Genomic DNA, 18,595 nt, shown 5'->3' with positions numbered 1-18,595 from the left:
CCCCGCGGTCATTGGGCGGCCGCCGCGGGGTCCGCGCCACCTTCTCCCCGGCGCACCAGTCCGCCCCCACTGCGCTCCTCCGGGGGCTGGTCCGGCCCCGGCCGCTGACGTCACCGACAAGTTTGCTGCCCTCGGAGCTCCACGTGTGGCGGCGGCGACTGCCCGGGAGGCGGCGGGGAGGCGGGGAGCGCAGTGGCCGCGGCTGCAGACGGGTCCCGCGCAGCCCGGTTCAGCCGCGCCGCTCCCAGGTGGGACCAAGAGCCGCCGGAGCGGCCGGGCGCGCACGGAGAGGGGCGGACGACTGGGCGCGGCCCTTCTGGCTCCTGCTCCGGCAGAGGGACTCGGGGGACCTCGCCCCAGGGCCGGGAGCGCGCACCCAGGCGGGCCGGGGACCGAGCAAGCGGCGGCTTGGAGGCGCTGTCCCCGCCGCGGTCTGGAGCGCGCGGAGCCCAGCGGCCCGGGAGCCGCGCGTACGCTCTCCGGGACCGAGCGAGGGATGCACGATCACTGAGCTGGGACGCGCGCTGAGAGGCTGCTCCTGCCGGGGGCTGAGACGCACTCCTTCGCCACTCGCCGCCGAGATCCCCGTTCCGGCAACTCTCGGGGACCTGGGGCGCCGAGCGCGGCCCCGGGCTGAGGACTTGGGCGAATCTAAGACGATGGTTTCTTAAGCACGGCATCACGTCCCCCTTCCCGCCCCCTCGACCGACCGGAGGCTGGGATCCCGCGCGCGGCTCTGGGGCCTCCATCTCCCGGAGGAGTCCCGGCTGCTGCCGCCTGGGCAGCTCGCACGGCCGCGGGGGCGCAGGGCGATGTGGCCTCGGTCCAGCGCGCAGGAGCCCCCGGAGGATGTCCCGGCACTTGGCGGAGTCCCGGCCTAGCATGGCCCGCGCGCTGCCCGACGTTGCCTCCGGCTAGGATGGCCCCTCCAGGCCCGGCCGGCGCCCACCCCACCTCGGCCGAGCCGCTGTCCCGCAGCGTCTTCCGCAAGTTCTTGCTGATGCTCTGCTCTCTGCTCACGTCCCTCTACGTCTTCTACTGCCTGGCCGAGCGCTGCCAGACCCTATCTGGCCCCGTCGTGGGGCGGTCGGGCGGCGGCGAGGAGGCGGGGACCCCGGGCCGCGGCGTCCCGGCCGGAGGCCCGGGGGAGCTGGCCGCGTGGCCCGTGGCCGCGCGAAGGAAGCGCCTCCTGCAAGTGCGGCCGCGGCCGAGGCGCCGGCCGCCCGCCCCGCGAGCCGACCGCGAGGAGGCCGGGGAAGAGGAGCCCCCCGGGCTGGCGGGGAGTCTCGGCGGCTCCGGGGCCGGGAGCAGCGTGGCCGAGACTCCGCCGGGGACCTTGGCCCTGCTGCTGGACGAGGGGAGCAAGCAGCTGCCGCAGGCCATCATCATCGGCGTGAAGAAGGGCGGCACGCGGGCGCTGCTGGAGTTCCTGCGCGTGCACCCCGACGTGCGCGCCGTGGGCGCAGAGCCCCACTTCTTCGACCGTAGCTACGACAAGGGCCTCGCCTGGTACCGGTGAGCGGACGTGGGGCAGGGAGTGGGCGGCCGGAGCTCGCGGTGGGGGCTCAGGAGCCCTTGGTGACCCTCACCCAATGCATCTCCCTCCCCGATTTCATCAGAGGGCAGAGGGTCACCAGTAGCTGTCCTTAAGACGAGGGATCTTTCCCCCACCCTGCCTCTGTCTAAATATGGCGAAATATTTAGTACTAAACCCCTGTATTTTCGATTTGCCATATAGACATTATTTCCACAATAAAGTGGATGAGGGCGGGGGGTGGATATTTTGGCCTTGGAGATATTTTTCTTTAGTTTTTCGGATTCCTTTCCCCCCAGATAGCCCATCTCTTCATTTTCTCCTACTCTGTGGAAGCAGAGAGAGAGAAAATGTCCCTGCCAAGTTAGAAACCTGCTCACCAATTACTAGATAAGTAACCTAGTGGATCCTTTCCCCAAGGAAACCTGTTTCTATTTCTCGTTTATCTTCTGGGCAGTTCCCTGGGGTTAATGCAGTTTTTGCCATCGCCTATTTATTTACTTATCTTAACTCTTTGCCAGAGAATTGTCCTGGGTGGTAAGTAATATAGATAATTGTTCTGAGTGGTAAGTAATACAGACACTTAAAGTGTCTAGAACTAGACTCTAGGTTTGGCGGTATGTATGTGAGTGTGTTTTAAAAAAGGCTTTGTTGGCAATAACTTTTGTTTAGGGCAAGGAAATTGCACAAAATGCCTTCTGTATTTGTGGGAAAGAGTACCTTTTGTCTCTGGACTGGCAGAAACTTTTCTAAAGATCTTCAAACAATTCCCTTTATAAATGAGGTAGCCGAAATTTTTGTTACAGGAAGAAAAGCGGGGTGGGGGGGGGTGAGTAGGAATCTTGGTAACACTGTGAAAAAACCTTCCTAATGCAGTGTAGGAAACAAGGCTGATTTAGATCTTAATCTTAAATTTGCCAGTCTTCTCAAATTCAGACCACCTTTAATAACAGAATAAGCCAAACTCTAATAAATCTTAGTGTCACCTGGGTTTTGTTTGCCATAAAATAGTGGTGCTTTTTTCTCTCCTCGGAGCATAAGGAAAAATACGCTGAAATTTTCCATTTTCTAAAGTTTTATCTTATTCATTAAATGTTCCTTCTCCTTATTATTTTAACTGAAATGATATTAGAAAAGTTACAACACCATTTAAGTATATTTCAAAAGCCCACTCAATTAGCCATTCATCCCCCAAAGAGAAATGGACATGATTTGACAAGTTTATTTACTTGAGAGTCAAGCACAGGAAGCAAATTTACAGTAACCCAACTCAGGAGAAAACGGTTTCGTCCTAAAAGTCAAACTTGAACATTAAACATGTTTCAAACAGTAACTTTCCATTTGTTGGAAAGAAAAACAAACAGCCTTCCCGTGCTATGGGATATATATCATTTAAAATCATCAGCCACTTAAAAAAATCCCCCTGTGTTTCTGTCATTTCTGTTGTATCCTCTGGGAAGTTCTTATAAAAATGACCTGTTGAATCTGGAAACAACAGGTCCTTCTTCTTAGCACAAAGGCAGCTCTGTTTTTTCCATCAAGGACACAAGAAAGACGTGATTAAAGACCCCCTAAAACTCTTATCTAAAGCAGTTTGCATTGAATGCGGCCCGGTACATGGCTGTAAGTGAACACATTTCAAGCCGACTGCCCCAAAACATCTAAGACAATGTTGGACTCTGAGGTGCTGTTATGTATGGTGAAATATTTAGTACTAACCCCCTGTATTTTCGTTTCGCCACATAGACTTTATTTCCACAAAGTAGGATTGTTTCTTCCCGTTTCAGAGATGAGTAGCTGAGGGTACAGTATATTCAGAGAGCTGGATCTTATTTTCCGTGGACCTTTCTGAGCTTGTGTAAGAGAAGGAAGGTTTCAAGGTAACTAGAAACACAAGTTGTTTTTTTTTTTTTTTAGAAGGGAGAGGCAATTTAGAAAAAGAAGAAAAAGTCATAAACTTTTAGGCTGCTCTCTTGCTTGGAAACTGGATGCATGCTGTAAAGTAAATATCTCCTTGGATTGTTTACTTGGGTAGAGGAGTTTTATAAAGCAATTTATGGTGGTTACAAAAATAACTGCACAGTAGACTTCATGGTTTGGTGGATTTAATTTTCTGAGTGTTGGAGCAATGTCTTTGTTTTACCATTTGCAATGGGCTTTTATTGGATGCATAAATTTAAGTTTAACTCAATTACATGGAAAACTCTTATTAAAAAAGTCCAACCTATGGAGGCTGGATTATGCGATTATTTAATGAAATTTTGCCACAGTTCTCTTTGATCTTGGTTCTGAACTTGGAGTTAGATGTTTGTGGAAAAGACTGAAGACTTAAACATGAAAAAGAAAATCACACACAACACCGTCTATTAGGCACGTTTTAGCTCTTGTGTTTAGGCAGTATTTTAGGTAAAGGGATTCCTTTTAGAGCTTCCTGATTCCGTCCCAGAATTGTAATATAGGATTTCTAACACACACTTATGAAATGCCACCCCTCCCCCCTCCACACACACACAGGAACAGAAAGAAAACCCTAGTCTTTGAGCCCTGAAGTGAGTTATTCCAAGCAAAAAAAAAAAAAAAAATCTGTACAAAATTTTTAAATGCTCTTTGATATGGGAGAATCATGCAAATCTAGCCTTGTTTTTTCACCCCGTGAAGTTTCTCTCCATTTGCCAGAATAGTTTGTTGTGGCAGCGCCCCCTACCGTCCTGATGATGGCACAAATCTGTTGCTGATGGGAAGTTGGGAGAAAAATCTCTTGGAAATTGAGTTTGATCATTTAAAACGCTTGATGCTAGGACGTGTCAATACATTTCTCTCTCTGGGGAAGAAAATTAATGGTACTTTTTAAACTACATCCCAGAAATAGTGTAATCAATAGTTTCTTCGTTTGGACAAGTGTGTAGCAAAGCTTAAGAAAACGAGTTTATTCAAAATCTCTAAAAAGGAAATTATTCATATTGATTTAAACTGTCCGAATAGTACTGTCAAATCAGTGAAACATAGGGACATTTTACTATGCCAGGGAATTTGTTAATGATAATTTAGGGAGCTCCAGTGGAGTTTTCTGGATATGAAACTCCGCCCTGATGGGGTTTAGAAAACATTCCACATGACTTAATTTAGCCGACATGCTATCAAGGACGACGACAAATGTCTGGCTCACGCATCACTGGAAAGCAGTCCTTCGCCATGCTCTGTCTCCGTGTCCATTGGATGTGTGGCGGGTTCCTCGAGCAAAGTGGGGAATTGTTGCATTAATTTCAAAACTTTAAGATTTCTTCTGAAAGTTAAGACCAGATACCTCTGCTGTAGTTCAAGACCCGGTGAACTTGGAATTCAATAAGAACCCCCCTCCTCCACTCTGCTTGTATATTTGCACCAATTATAATGTATGGTTATTTTTCTCCTAAAAAGATACCTTAGCTTTTATCTTACCTCCTAAGATAAAAAATGCCTATTTATAAAGTGTTTAAAGATACGTGTGTGCGCTTATGCATACTATGTATTTATATATGTATGTATATGTTTGCATTCTGTAACACTTCAGTCTTTTATTTTGGGACAAGATAGTTAAGTGTTCCTTGTCTAATCTCTTATGCTAGCATGTCTCATTCCTATATTTTGATTCAGTTTTTTTAGTGAGACCGGATGATTTCCACAGAGAAAAATGTTGCCAATATTATTTTACTCCGTGGCAGTGGTCCCCAGCCTTTTAGGCACCAGGAACAGTTTGGTAGAAGACAATTTTTCCACAGACTTGGGGTGGGGGATGGTTTCAGAATTATCCAAGTGTATTCCATTTATCGTGCACTTTATTTCTGTTATGGTTACATGAGCTCCACCTCTGATCATCAGGCTTTAGGTCCCGGAGTTTGGGGATCCCCGTGTAGTATCCAGGAAGATCAGAGGTGACTCAGCTTGGAGTTCAGAAGATGCTTCTTTCCATGGCTTCAGAATGTGAAGCTCTCTGGCCCTTCCCGATCACGGCCTTGTTTATCATCCTGGGGAGAGGCAGGCTGAGCAGAGGCCCTTTCGGTTCGTATCGGGGGTGATAGGCGTCTCAGAGCAGCTGGGAGCAGCTGCAGAGCACCCCGTGTTCGCTTTCCCACCCTTGTGAGCCACCAGCCCTTCTGCAGGAAGGGTGGGGGATGAAATTTGAGCCACAAGAGTCTGGCCACCCATGCAAGGTCCTGGGGACTGCCATCCAAAGAGGCCCTGTGTCCTCAGAAGGGAGTGAAGGACCTTGGAAGGGCTGAAAGGTCGAGGGGGGAAGTGGGGAGAAGCAGCTTTGGGCCCCGAGTCCTGTGTCTTTGGAGGGGGAAAGGGCATCATTTGCTCCCAGGAGTCCTCAGTGACTGGACGCGTTCCATCGAGTGGGAGGTTGCAGACGGTGCCTTCGAGATGCCTCATGCTGCCATTTTGTTTGGCCTGGGTTCATCCCCTGGTAGACCTCCCCGGCAAGACAAGTTCAACAGTCTCGTCTCTGTGTGTGTGTGTGTGCGCGTGCACTCAGGTTTGTGCATGAACCCACATTCAAGAGCAGGCAGCCAGTAGGTGGACAGATGATAGAACTGATAACAGGAAATGTTACTTAGTGGTTCGGGAACTTCTGAGCAGTATCAGACTCAAGTGAAACAGGGTCTAGGATATTGAGTCCAGCCATTAAAACAACAACAGCAAAGCCATGCTTGGTACAGTCCGGAGCGGGAATGCCTGGTGTGAGTGATTATTCGCTTAGAGTGATGAGCTTCATCACTTGCTGATAGAGCGTATGTGAAGCGCACGGCCATCTAGGAGCGAAAATCCTTTTGTCATCTCCTGCCTTCCCTTAAAAAAAAAAAAACCTAAGAACGGTCTGGCCCAAATATTTGTCTCATGGAAATGTCTGTGGATGGGCCCAGAAAGAGGACATGCCAAATCTGTGTTCTGGAGGGGCCATGAGAACAAAATAAGCTTTTGCAGTTAATGACAAGAGGGAGTGACCTTACATAGGCCAGAAGCTCCCATCTTAGGAGGAGAGTGTCACAGACAAACACACCCACTTGATATAAACAACTAAGGCTTGCCTGTCTCTATGGGATGCGTTTGAACAACTGCACATCATACTTACCATCACTCAGGTTGCTGGGTCGGAAACTTCATAGATGTAGCACTTTTCCTTAGGGAAAAGCTTTCCCTTTCTCCACCAAGGAACAGGAACTTAGCTGATAAAGAGCATCATTTTTCCATGTGCTTCCTAGTGATACTGGACTTGAAGCTTTGAGAAAGTTTGTTTCTCCTTAAGTGATGAATCCTTATTGTGGAAATGAGGTTTCTTATTAAGGCATATGCCTTTAATATTATAACCAGAGGAAATTGCACTTCAGTAATATTTTGGCTGCCTAGTCTTTGCGTTTGTAAGAATGTCTTTAAAATGTTTGCCAGCACTTTAAAATCTTTGCTAATTTGATACAGTTAAAAAGTCTCTACGGGCATAGGGATATTGATACAGTTAATAAATTAGCCTATATGAAATAAACTTATGTGAAACCAGAACCTAGAAATTGAGGAAATGCTGAGTTTAGAGATCTGAAGCATATTCCCAGCTGCTTGCCTCCAGTGATACAACTTCTGATTTTTTTAATATCACTCATGTGGTCATGACTGTTACATTTAATCTGTGGTTCTTTGAAAGCTGTATTCCAGAAGTTCAGATTTGCTGTCAGATGGCTATAAATGTGGGCTTCCCAGGTGGCTCAGTGGTAAAGAATCCACATGCCAATGCAGGAGACTCAGGTTCCATCCCTGGATTGGGAAGATCCCCTGGAGAGGGAATGGGAACCCACTCCAGTACTGTTGCCTGAAAAATCCCATGGACAGAGGAGCCTGGCTGTTTACAGTCAATGAAGTCCTAAAGAGTGGGACGTGGCTTAGTGACCAAACACGCACATAGGCGGTAAATGTTTAAAAAAAGAAAAGAGGAAATATTTAGTAAGAAGGAAACTTAGTACTTGATGTTAGGCTTGTGATATTCTTGCAAACTTTTAAAAAAGAAAAAAAATCCTGTTCAGGGACTCTTGAGAGCAGCCCACTTTGAATGTGACATTTAGCGCCACCTAGTGGGAGGGAGAGTCAGCAAGGAACCCAAAGGGCTGAACTTGGAAAACTTCATCATGATCAGAGTATATTTGGTCTCCCCATTTTTTTAAAACAAAAAACAAGGAGGGAAAATCATGTTGGGTAGCACTTACAGCCTCTCTGCCTGAGCCCGCTCTTTCAGGCAGGGAGGTTATCCTTTCGAGAGAAATAAAAAAGACCTGCCTTAACAGTAAACCTGAAAAGCAAGGTAGAAGTGATTAGGAGATTTGTATTAGAAATGTGCATGCCTGAAAGAAATACCATATGCCCCAGATTAGTTTTGTTAGTGTGTTTTGCCTCTGTTTCTTAAAACCAGCTTCACATGAAAATACTTCCAGATGATTTTTATTTCAACATCAGTCATGCAGTCTTATTTCTTCCACCCTGTGGGACAGGCTCTTGAGGAGGGTCCCAGGATTCTTAGGGGGTGGCACCTGGAAGCCTGTTTAACCCTTGACATGCCTGAGATACACTTTGGAAGATCTGTCTGTGTGGGACAGTCTTATAGGAAGGTCCTTTCAGAGTTTCCAGCAGGAGACGGCTTCCTGTGAAGCCGTCCAGGGCCTGGGGAGCAGAGTGGGCAGGTACACAATACTATATATAAAATAGATAACCAGTGGTGGACCTACTGTATAGCACAGAGAACTCTACTCAGTATTTTGTAATAACCTATATGGGAAAAATATCTGAAAAAAACAGATAAGTGAGTGTATCTGAATCACTTTGTTCTAGAGGTGAAATTAATGCAACATTGTAAGTCAACTCAACTCCAGTTTTTTTTTTTTTTTTTTTTAAGTAAGCATGGGTGGTAAGGGGCTTATAGGAATGTTACAGTGGAGGAACCTGGCAGACCCTGCCCAATCCAGGTGATGTGGGTGACATCCCCTTGTTTTCCTATGGAGATCCTGTGTGTGTGTGTGTGTGTGTGTGTGTGTGTGTGTGTGTGTTTGAGTCAGTCAGTCATGTCCAACTCTTTGCGACCCCATAGACTGTAGCCCACCAGGCTCCTCTGTCCATGGGATTCTCCAGGCAAAAATACTGGAGTGGGTTGCCATTTTCTTCTCCAGGGAATCTTCCCAACCCAGGGATTGAACCTGAGTCTCCCACATTGCAGGCAGATTCTTTACCATCTGAACCACCAAGGAAGCCCCTGAGATCTTGTATCCCCTGGTGTAGTACAGGAAGGAAGGCTTCATGTGCGGGAGTTTCTGGCCCCACCAAATGCTCAACCACCGTCTGGTCGTGAGAAAACATGAAGGGAGGGGGCAGCCACAAAATGCCTGAGCAGCATTCTTCACAAATGTCAAGATCGAAACTAGCAAAGTAAGGCTAAAACACTTGTCACCACTGGGAGCAGATGAAAGAGACTAATTACTAATGAGTACATAGAATCTGGTACCGTCCACTGGGTCCCGGGAATAGAAAAAGGGTGTTGATGAAAAACTGAGGGTATGTGACTGGAGTGTGTGGTTGAGTTCATGGTGTCATAGCAAGGTTAGTTTCCTGGTTTGATCCTTTACCAGGGAAGATGATAACCTCGGGGGAAGCTGTCTGGGTGAAGGGGTTTCTGAGAATTTTCTGTACTGTTTTGTTTACAATTTTCTTGTCTAGAATGATCCCAAAACCAAGAGGAAAAGAGCATCATTAACAAAGAAGGCAGAGGGGTGGGATGAGGGTTCAAGAAGGGCTCGAGAGGGAGGGCTTATATATGTACTTACAGCTGATTCATGGTACTCTACAGCAGAAACTAACCCAACATTGTAAAGCAGTTATACTCCAATTAAAAAAAAAAAGAACAGAAAAACAAAAACAAAGAAGGCAGCGGGCAGGAGGGCTCATTCTGAAACCCTCTACCAAGCGAGCCCCTTTGCTCCTCTCCTTCCAGCTGCCCCCACCCCCCATCACGCCCCCCAGCATGGGCTAGCGAGCTCCCCTCCATGCCAGCACCTGTTGCTCTAGACATGCTGATCTTTCCCTCAGCTTATTTCATAATAAAGTTGGCTCAGGGCTCCCCTTCCTGCTCTCTTGTCTCTGAAACATGGGCAGAGACAGTTTTGTGTTCCTTTTCTGTTCTTTGTGGCTGGCAAGTGTCACATCACGAGGGTATAAAGTCACCAGCCCTGACTGAAGCCCTCTCAGGCTGGAGAGCAAAAGCTTTGATGTCGGTGATGGGTTTTTGAGGACACAAAGCGCTGAAGTGGGAGTCAGAGGAAAATCTGACGTGGGCATCTGGCTTTGTATGTTGTTGCTTGCAATCAAGGAGGAGGAGTTGTCAGGGCTGGGGAAGCTGCCGATGTAGGTTAGAGGGATGGGTGGACCCATGCCTGCGGATGCGCCTTAAGCTGGGATGACAACACAGTCTATATTTTAGGGGTGAGCTTAAATATTCTTTTTTTAAAAAATATTTATTTGGCTGCACCAGGTCTTGGGGCAAATGGGCTCTTTAATTGCAGCATGTGGGATCTAGTTCCCTGACCAGGGATCAACCCCGGCCCCCTGCATGGTGTCTTAGCCACTGGACCGCCAGGGAAGTCCCCTCAGTTTAAATAGTCTATCTCCTCACTTGACCTTGTGCTTCAACCTTTGGTTTAGACCCTGGCTTGTGAGACCCGCTGCAGCAGCGATGCAGATCTGGACCAGTTGCAGGTGTGCAAGAGAGGGAGGAGAGGAGAAAGTCCAGCTTCCATAGTGCTGGAGGGCTGGACCAGGGTGATCTGGGTGGCTCTTGCTGCTGGAACGGCTAAGCCTGGGATGCCAGCGTTATCAGACTCCAAGTTCCCGTCTGGGCGGCATACTGGCGTTTTCTGCTTCTGATTTTAAACACACAGTGGTGCATCGGAGGCTCTGACTTAATAGAATTATGAAAATCTGCCTCAGAACATCTCCTTTGATATTTGTAACAACTGTCAAAATAAAAATTACATTTTTACTAGAGCAAAACAAGAAAACAACTCTGGCTACATCTTGAGACTCAAAGAAGATAACAGTATTTCCTCTTAATCCTTGACTCACTTACCTTGACTGAATCTGTTTTATGAACCTGTGTCGTGCCAAGGACAAGCTATTAAATGCTTGTGTAGATAAAAATAATTTCTGTGATTTAATGCTATTCTGGGCTTGTTTGGCATTTTTCCACCTTAGGTGGCATACACTTTTCTTCATGCAGTTTGGAACTTTATAAATATACCAAAATATTTGAACCTGCAACGTACGTTTGATGAAATGTCATTTTCGTTTCTATTTCATTTATTTTCACTCTGATTTGTGTTATTTTCTTCCTTCTAATAACTGTGGGCTCAGGTGGTTCTTCTTTTTCTGATTCCTTGGGGGGTAAAGTTAGGTTGTTCATTTGACTTTCTTGAATGCAGGCATTTATCACTATGAACCTCCCTCTTAGAACTGCTTTTACTGCATCCCCTAAGGTTTTGGAGTGTTTCCTTTCCATTTTTATTTGTCTCAAGTTATTTTTAAAATTTACTTTTTGATGTGTTCTCTGACTCATTGGTTGCTCTCTGACTCATCGTGTTGTTCAGACTCTACATATTTGTGAATTTTCTATTTTTCTTCTTCTCACTGATTTCTAGCTTCATACCATTGTGGTCCGAAAAGACACATACCATGATCTCAAGGTTCTTAAATGTGTTAAGACTAGATCTGTGGTCCAGCCTATGACCCACCCGGGAGAATGTTCTGTGATGTTCAGAGTTCATCTGTAGGCATATCAGAAATCCTGAGCCATCCAAGTGATTTATCACCCATCCATTAAAAAATAACAATCAGCATAGGGGGAAAATCCTCTTTATTTAGTGGTCCTGATGAGCAAGTCTAAATAGCTGCATGGGGATGCCAAAATATTGTCAGGAATATAATGAGAAGGTGGCTGGCTGCTCCTGGAAGTGGGGGGCAGGGTGAGTTGGTGGTTGTACTCATTGCTTAGGATCTCCAACCCTGTGCTCTCTTTTGACTGTGGGAAACCCCCAACCAGACCACCCTGAACATGGCTGAGTCATCGCCAAAGTCCATCTTTCTTACTCTTTTCTGAAGTATTTCAGATCGACACTTTTTTCTTTAGAAGTGTTAATACTCCCAGTCAGGCAATAGCCTAGTTTTTACCCCCCAGCACTCTTCTGTTGATCTTCATTATTATTGTTATTAATAACTTTTATCTAATTATTCTGCCAATTGGTCATTAGTAGTGCCAGGCTCTATACTATAGTGGTTAGGTCATTGCCAAATAAGACATGACTGTCGATTTGCATTTCTTTGGTTCTAACAATCAGAAACTGTAAAGAAAATTGGAATTAGAAGGTATCTTAGAGATTGTCTTCTGCCTATGAAAAAACAGGGTGCCTTGCCTAAGATTAAACCAAAGACAAGCGCTCAGAACTTCTATTTTTCATGGTAAAATTCTGGAGACTACAACTGGGAAACCATTGCTTGCTCTGAATTACGTAAATTTTATTTTGGAGGATTTATATCAATGGCAAAAATATTCCAGAGAATGGAACAATTGATAGCATTATTTTCTCTCCTTCCAAGACTGGTGATTAAAACAGTGAATCAAGTTGAGTCAGTGATCAGTTCATCTTTGCATTTCTGGCTTTCATCTCAGATGTTTTCACCAATATTTTGATGCCTATAGATTTTGGAACCCAGCTAGCACCATTGGCCTATGGATCCTCGTAAGTAATTTGTTTTATGGTTGTTACCTGTTTGTAAAAGATTAGTGGGAGAAATCCAAGTACAGACAGGATAACGTTTTCTTTTTCTCTCTTGAGCATTTGGAATAGGAAGTAATCAATCAAATTATAGGAATAAAATTCCTTTCCCTTTTTCAGAGTTCTCATTTGGATTAGAGCTCTCCTTTCAATAGGAACTATCAAAGTTGCCAGGCTGGTTTGAGTGACAAAGTCAAAAATGGTATGTTTGTTACGGTCATAAATCTTTGCAGATACTCATTACGCTCAGGTATTTTAAAGAGGGAACTGGATTAAGCTGCAGTGAAAGTTACATTCCCAGGGCTAACTGCTCCCCCCTCGTCACCTTTCTTAACTGAAGCCATGTTTGCTGCCAGTGGATGCTTTGAAAATTTCTGGCCCTACAAACAGGCTTCAGTGATGACGCGATTTCGTTTTACAAACAAAGCTGTCGAGTAAACAAATCTGGCATCTGGTCCTTTTTCTTAATTTTCTGCTGGACTTTAATTATTCTTGTAGTTCTCTTTCATCAAATGTTGTGGGATTTTTTTCTTTTTTAAGAAATAAAGGCTGCTTGTTTTTCTTTCCAATGAGGTCTTTCTCTTTCTTCTTGCTATAGGAGGACTTGAGATTACAACAGTATCTGTTAAAAAGGCTTTCCCCAAAGCCAGAGGGTCTGCTAAAATGACCTGCTAAGGTTTAATGATGGAAAGAAAATACATTTAATCTGTTTCATATTTATACGGGGGGAGGTCATGGGGAGCTAATGCTTGTGATGAAAATTCTTGGGGTTTTCAGGTGCACTTGCTTTGTGGCAAAGGGTGGCAAGTTGGAAGCAAATATTGGAGAAACCACTTCTCAGCTCCAGTTGACAGTTAACAGGAAGGTAGACTTCTAATTCGGAGAAGGCAATGGCACCCCACTCCAGTACTCTTGCCTGGAAAATCCCATGGACGGAGGAGCCTGGTAGGCTGCAGTCCATGGGGTCGCTAAGAGTTGGGCACGACTGAGCGACTTCACTTTCACTTTTCCCTTTCATGCATTGGAGAAGGAAATGGCAACCCACTCCAGTGTTCTTGCCTGGAGAATCCCAGGGACTGGCGAGCCTGGTGGGAGGCTGTCTACGGGGTCACACAGAGTCGGACATGACTGAAGCGACCTAGCAGCAGCAGCAGCAGCAGCAGACTTCTAATTGCCATACCCTATGATTTCTCTAAAGAATCTTGGGATATTGATTTTTTAGAAACCATAGTGAGAAATAATTAACATATTCAAAACAAAAACTCAGAAAACCCAAAATTCTGCAAAGAATGGAGTAAATCAACCTCATCTGACCCAAAGTGGCTGCTAGTTTTTAGCCTTTGGCTTGCAGTGAAGATCCACGTCAGCAACAAAAATCTGGTGCATACTAAGAGTTTTTCAAACTCTGAATTGCAAGACATTGGTGTATAATAAAGCCAATTACTATTTTTTAATGGAAGGGGTTATAATAGCATAAAATAGGAGAGTGAATCCCAGGTAGTAACCCAGAGAAACATTACCTTGACAAAGTTGCTTCAGGTATGAACATAGATAAGTAGATCAGGTGTGTGCAGGAAGGTTGGAGATAAAATGTACTTGTCAGTAGTGGATCTCATTAGAAAAAACTTTGAAAAACACTGGCCACTGTGAGCAGAGGTCCTGTGTGAAAAGACTGCAATGAACATGCCAGGGGTGTCCCTCCAGGAACTCACCTCAGTCTTTGTCCACCTTCTGTCTCCGGGCCCTGGAACTTTACCTCTCACAGGAGAGATTCACTGTTTGTTTAGTGAAACAAAAATGATGCCTTAGGTCATGGGTCAGCAGTTTTTTTCTGGAAAGGGCCAATAGTAAATGTTTTAGATTTTGTTAGTCAGACGGTCTCCATCACAAGTATTCAACTCTTTCTTAGCAGGAGAGCAGCCTTGTTGTTTTTCAGTCACTCAGTCTGTCTGACTCTCTGCAACCCCATGGACTGCAGCACGCCAGGCTTCCCTGTCCTCCACTGTCTCCTGGACTTTGCTCAGATTCATGTCCATTGAGTTGGTGATGCTAGCCATCTTATCCTCTGCCGCCCTCCTTTTGCCTTCAGGCTTTCTCAGCATCACGGTCTTTTCCAATGAGTGGACTCTTTGCATCAGGTGCCCAAACTATTGGAGCTTCCTTATATAAATGATGGATGTGGCTACCTCCCAATATGTAAATGAATGGGCTTGGCTATCTCCCAGTAAAACTTTATTGACCAACACAAGCCTTTGGCTCACTGGACATGCTTTTCAGACTTCTAGGACAGGCTAAAAGCTTCATGTATGTCCCTGGACCTTCCCTTACTTTACTGATCATGTAACTCTCAGGTGAGTATCCATCATGGGAGGTGTTGAGGATGCATGATGTAGCTGATGGACTCCCCACAAGGTATCACTCAGAAACTACAGCTCCTCTTGGCCAGATGAGGCTAGAAGAGTCCATCCTGGGAGTGGCCTGTGGGAACTTTTTGAAATATGCAGACTTGTGCAGGACGATGGCATTTCATGTAAAAGTGATTCATGTGCTCAATGACAAACATTTTACTTTAGAAAAGCCATCATATAAACAGATCCAAGAGGTCTTTGGTCTTTTTTTAATATATATAAAAACAGTTTAATAATGCAGTTTGCTGTTTCCTTGACTTCGTGTTTGAGTATGTGCTTAATTTACATACATCTTCCTCCGCATCTCCATTTTTCCTTCAGTCTTTTGGATGCCTGGGCATCCTGCGATGGGGTCACTTGACCTCTGTCCTGAAATGCAGTCCCACCATGTGGTTCCAGCCAACAGTTTGAGTTTGCAGGTGAGGAGTGAGACATCAAACTGGGATCAAAGTGTCAGGAAGGATTTTTGAGGCTATTTCATGGCATGTGTAGGGAGACTAATAATATTTTGATAGAAGCCAATATGCCTGAAATATTACAATTTCAATGCATAATCAACAGTAAACCATTATCAATGAGATATTTTGCATTTTTCATACAAAATCTTCCAACTCTCAGGTGCCTTTTATTTTTTAACACTTTATTTTTTAACTTTAAGTTTAAAATTTTTTAGTTGTGCCACATGGCACGTGGATTTTAGTTCTCTGACCACAGATTGAACCCGTGCCCCCTGCATTGGAAGGCAAATTTCTAACCACTGCACCGCCAGGGAAATCCCTTTTTTTCTTTTAATTGCAGATTGGGCTCTTTGGATGGATACTTATGGCTTCCTGCATTAGTTTTTACACACAAGTAGCATCTGATTGATATTCCTATTTAATTTTCCTGAACATTCTGGGAAAAGTGCAGTGGCTAATTTCCAAGGCAGTGCTGGATGAGCCTATTCTAAACTCCATCACAAGGGTAGAAAGCAAAATAAACTTGCTTTAAGAATCCCTATCTTTTTGAAAACTCACTCAAAAATTCCCTGAAAGAATGAAGATATTTGAATACTTTGTGTTTTCTCTTACCAACACTGAAATTCAAAGTTTTCAACCATGGATATTCTTTCATTGGTGACATCTTATTTCTTCTCGATGAATGCCTAATAGCCGACATTGTAATGCCTCTGATATTTTCCTTTTCACTGGGAATTTTGGTGATGATGAGAAAGCATTAAAAAATGGGAGGGGGAGAAAAAACTGAGAAAAGCAAACCAATGTATTCTTACTGTTTGACTCACAAATTTATTGCTTGTGGGAAAAAACTGCTTCTATAGTGTTCAGTGTAAGTTGATGGCAGTCATTTCTGTCTGGTTCACAGAGGCTCATGGAGAAAGGACTTGGAGGACATTGCAAGTTGAAAATGGCTTAAAATAAGGATACTCGAGTATCTAAAGTTCAGAAGCTATTTTCATGGCATCTCTCTAGGTTTAATCTTGGGATGTTGTAACTAATTAATCTATTTCACTGTGGTGGTCCTTTCTAGGTCACTCAGAAACTGAGGTGGGGGGCCTTTAAACAGCATGATGATGGATCAAGGGGATCAATTTGGAGAAGAGGAGGGAAGAGGAGTGTGTGAGACTTGCAGAGAACTGTGGCAACCTCCTGCAGTGTTCTCACATGGGAAATCCTATGGACAGAGAAGGCTGGCGGGCTATAGTGCCTGGGGTCCCAAAGAGTCAGACACAAGTTAGCAATTAAAAAACAACAAGAACAAACAAGTTCAGTTCCTAGAGAGTTGAGATTTAGTACAAAGTCTGTGAAACTCAAACAGGAACTGAATATCACAAAACTAAATCCAGTCACACCATTCTGAGCCCACGGTGCCCTTGAGGGCTTCAGTTCAGTTCAGTTCAGTTGCTCAGTTGTGTCCGACTCTTTGCGACCCCATGAATCGCAGCACGCCAGGCCTCCCTGTCCATCACCAACTCCCGGAGTTCACTCACACTCAACGTCCATCAAGTCAGTGATGCATCCAGCCATCTCATCCTCTGTCATCCCCTTCTCCTCCTGCCCCCAATCCCTCCCAGCATCAGAGTCTTTTCCAATGAGTCAACTCTCCACATGAGGTGGCCAAAGTACTAGAGTTTTAGCTTTAGCATCATTCCTGCCAAAGAAATCCCAGGGCTGATCTCCTTCAGAATGGACTGGTTGGATCTCCTTGCAGTCCAAGGGACTCTCAAGAGTCTTCTCCAACACCACAGTTCAAAAGCATCAATTCTTCGGCACTCAGCCTTCTTCACAGTCCAACTCTCACATCCATACATGACCACAGGAAAAACCATAGCCTTGACTAGACGGACCTTTGTTGGCAAAGTAATGTCTCTGCTTTTGAATATGCTATCTAGGTTGGTCATAACTTTCCTTCCAAGGAGTAAGTGTCTTTTAATTTCATGGTTGCAGTCACCATCTGCAGTGATTTTGGAGCCCCAAAAAATAAAGTCTGACACTATTTCCACTGTTTCCCCATTTCTTTCCCATGAAGTGATGGGACCAGATGCCATGATCTTCGTTTTCAGAATGTTGAGCTTTAAGCCAATTTTACACTCTCCACTTTCACTTTCATCAAGAGGCTTTTGAGTTCCTCTTCACTTTCTGCCATAAGGGTGGTGTCATCTGCATATCTGAGGTTATTGATATTTCTCCTGGCAGTCTTGATTCCAGCTTGTGCTTCTTCCAGCCCAGCGTTTCTCATGATGTACTCTGCATATAAGTTAAATAAGCAGGGTGACAGTATACAGCCTTGACGTACTCCTTTCCCTATTTGGAACCAGACTGTTGTTCCATGTCCAGTTCTAACTGTTGCTTCCTGACCTGTATACAGATTTCTCAAGAGGCAGGTGAGGTGGTCAGGTATTCCCATCTCTTTCAGAATTTTCCACAGTCTATTGTTATCTACTCAGTCAAAGGCTTTGGCATAGTCAATAAAGCAGAAATAGATGTTTTTCTGGAACTCTCTTGCTTTTCCCATGATCCAGTGGATGTTGGCAATTTGATCTCTGGTTCCTCTGCCTTTTCTAAAACCAGCTTGAACATCAGGAAATTCACGGTTCACGTATTACTGAAGCCTGGCTGGAGAATTTTGAGCATTACTTTACTGGCATGTGAGATGAGTGCAATTGTGCAGTAGTTTGAGCATTCTTTGGCATTGCCTTTCTTTGGGATTGGAATGAAAACTGACCTTTTCCAGTCCTGTGGCCACTGCTGAGTTTTCCAAATTTGCTGGCATATTGAGTGCAGCACTTTCACAGCATTATCTTTCAGGATTTGAAATAGCTCAACTGGAATTCCATCACCTCCACTAGCTTTGTTTGTAGTGATGCTTTCTAAGGCCCACTTGACTTCACATTCCAGGATGTCTGGCTCTAGGTCAGTGATCACACCATCGTGATTATCTGGGGTATACAAATAACTGCATGGAATCTTCGCTCAGCTAATATAGTGATTAAAATGAAACCAGTCACCCCATAGCCATCTGCCCTTGTGCGACAGAACTGGAGAGCGTTTCATTGTATGGCCAGATTACTACATAATTGCAGCAGTGGAGAAAGTAGAACACTTGAAGGGGAAGAGAAAGACAAACACTTTGGAACAAATGCCTCAGAGGCCACCGATAAAGGGGCCTAGAGACCCACGTCGGGGGTGTGAGGTGGGTAAGGTGGTTCAGGTCTGGCTGGTGGGCGCCCTTGTTCTCCGTAGATTCCTCTGGGGATTTTTGTGTGTCATGGCATGGTTCATGTCCAACAGATTTGTAAGTGAAGTGAAAGTCACACT

At 45.1% G+C, this 18,595-nt stretch overlaps 1 protein-coding gene across 1 annotated transcript in view; it reads left to right on the top strand.

Moving 5' to 3' along the window:
- Positions 1–189: 189 nt before the first annotated feature.
- Positions 190–18,595, top strand: part of HS3ST3A1 (heparan sulfate-glucosamine 3-sulfotransferase 3A1) — an 86,672-nt gene continuing 68,266 nt past the window's right edge. The window contains exon 1 of the mRNA XM_027518026.1: positions 190–1,515. Within this exon, the coding sequence (XP_027373827.1) occupies positions 920–1,515 (596 nt within the window). The 5' untranslated portion in view covers positions 190–919. The remainder of the gene's footprint in view (positions 1,516–18,595) is intronic.

Source organism: Bos indicus x Bos taurus, chromosome 19, assembly GCF_003369695.1.
Source record: "Bos indicus x Bos taurus breed Angus x Brahman F1 hybrid chromosome 19, Bos_hybrid_MaternalHap_v2.0, whole genome shotgun sequence".
In the NCBI taxonomy this organism is placed as follows: Eukaryota; Metazoa; Chordata; class Mammalia; order Artiodactyla; family Bovidae; genus Bos; species Bos indicus x Bos taurus.
This window is presented reverse-complemented; position numbering and strand designations above follow the sequence as displayed.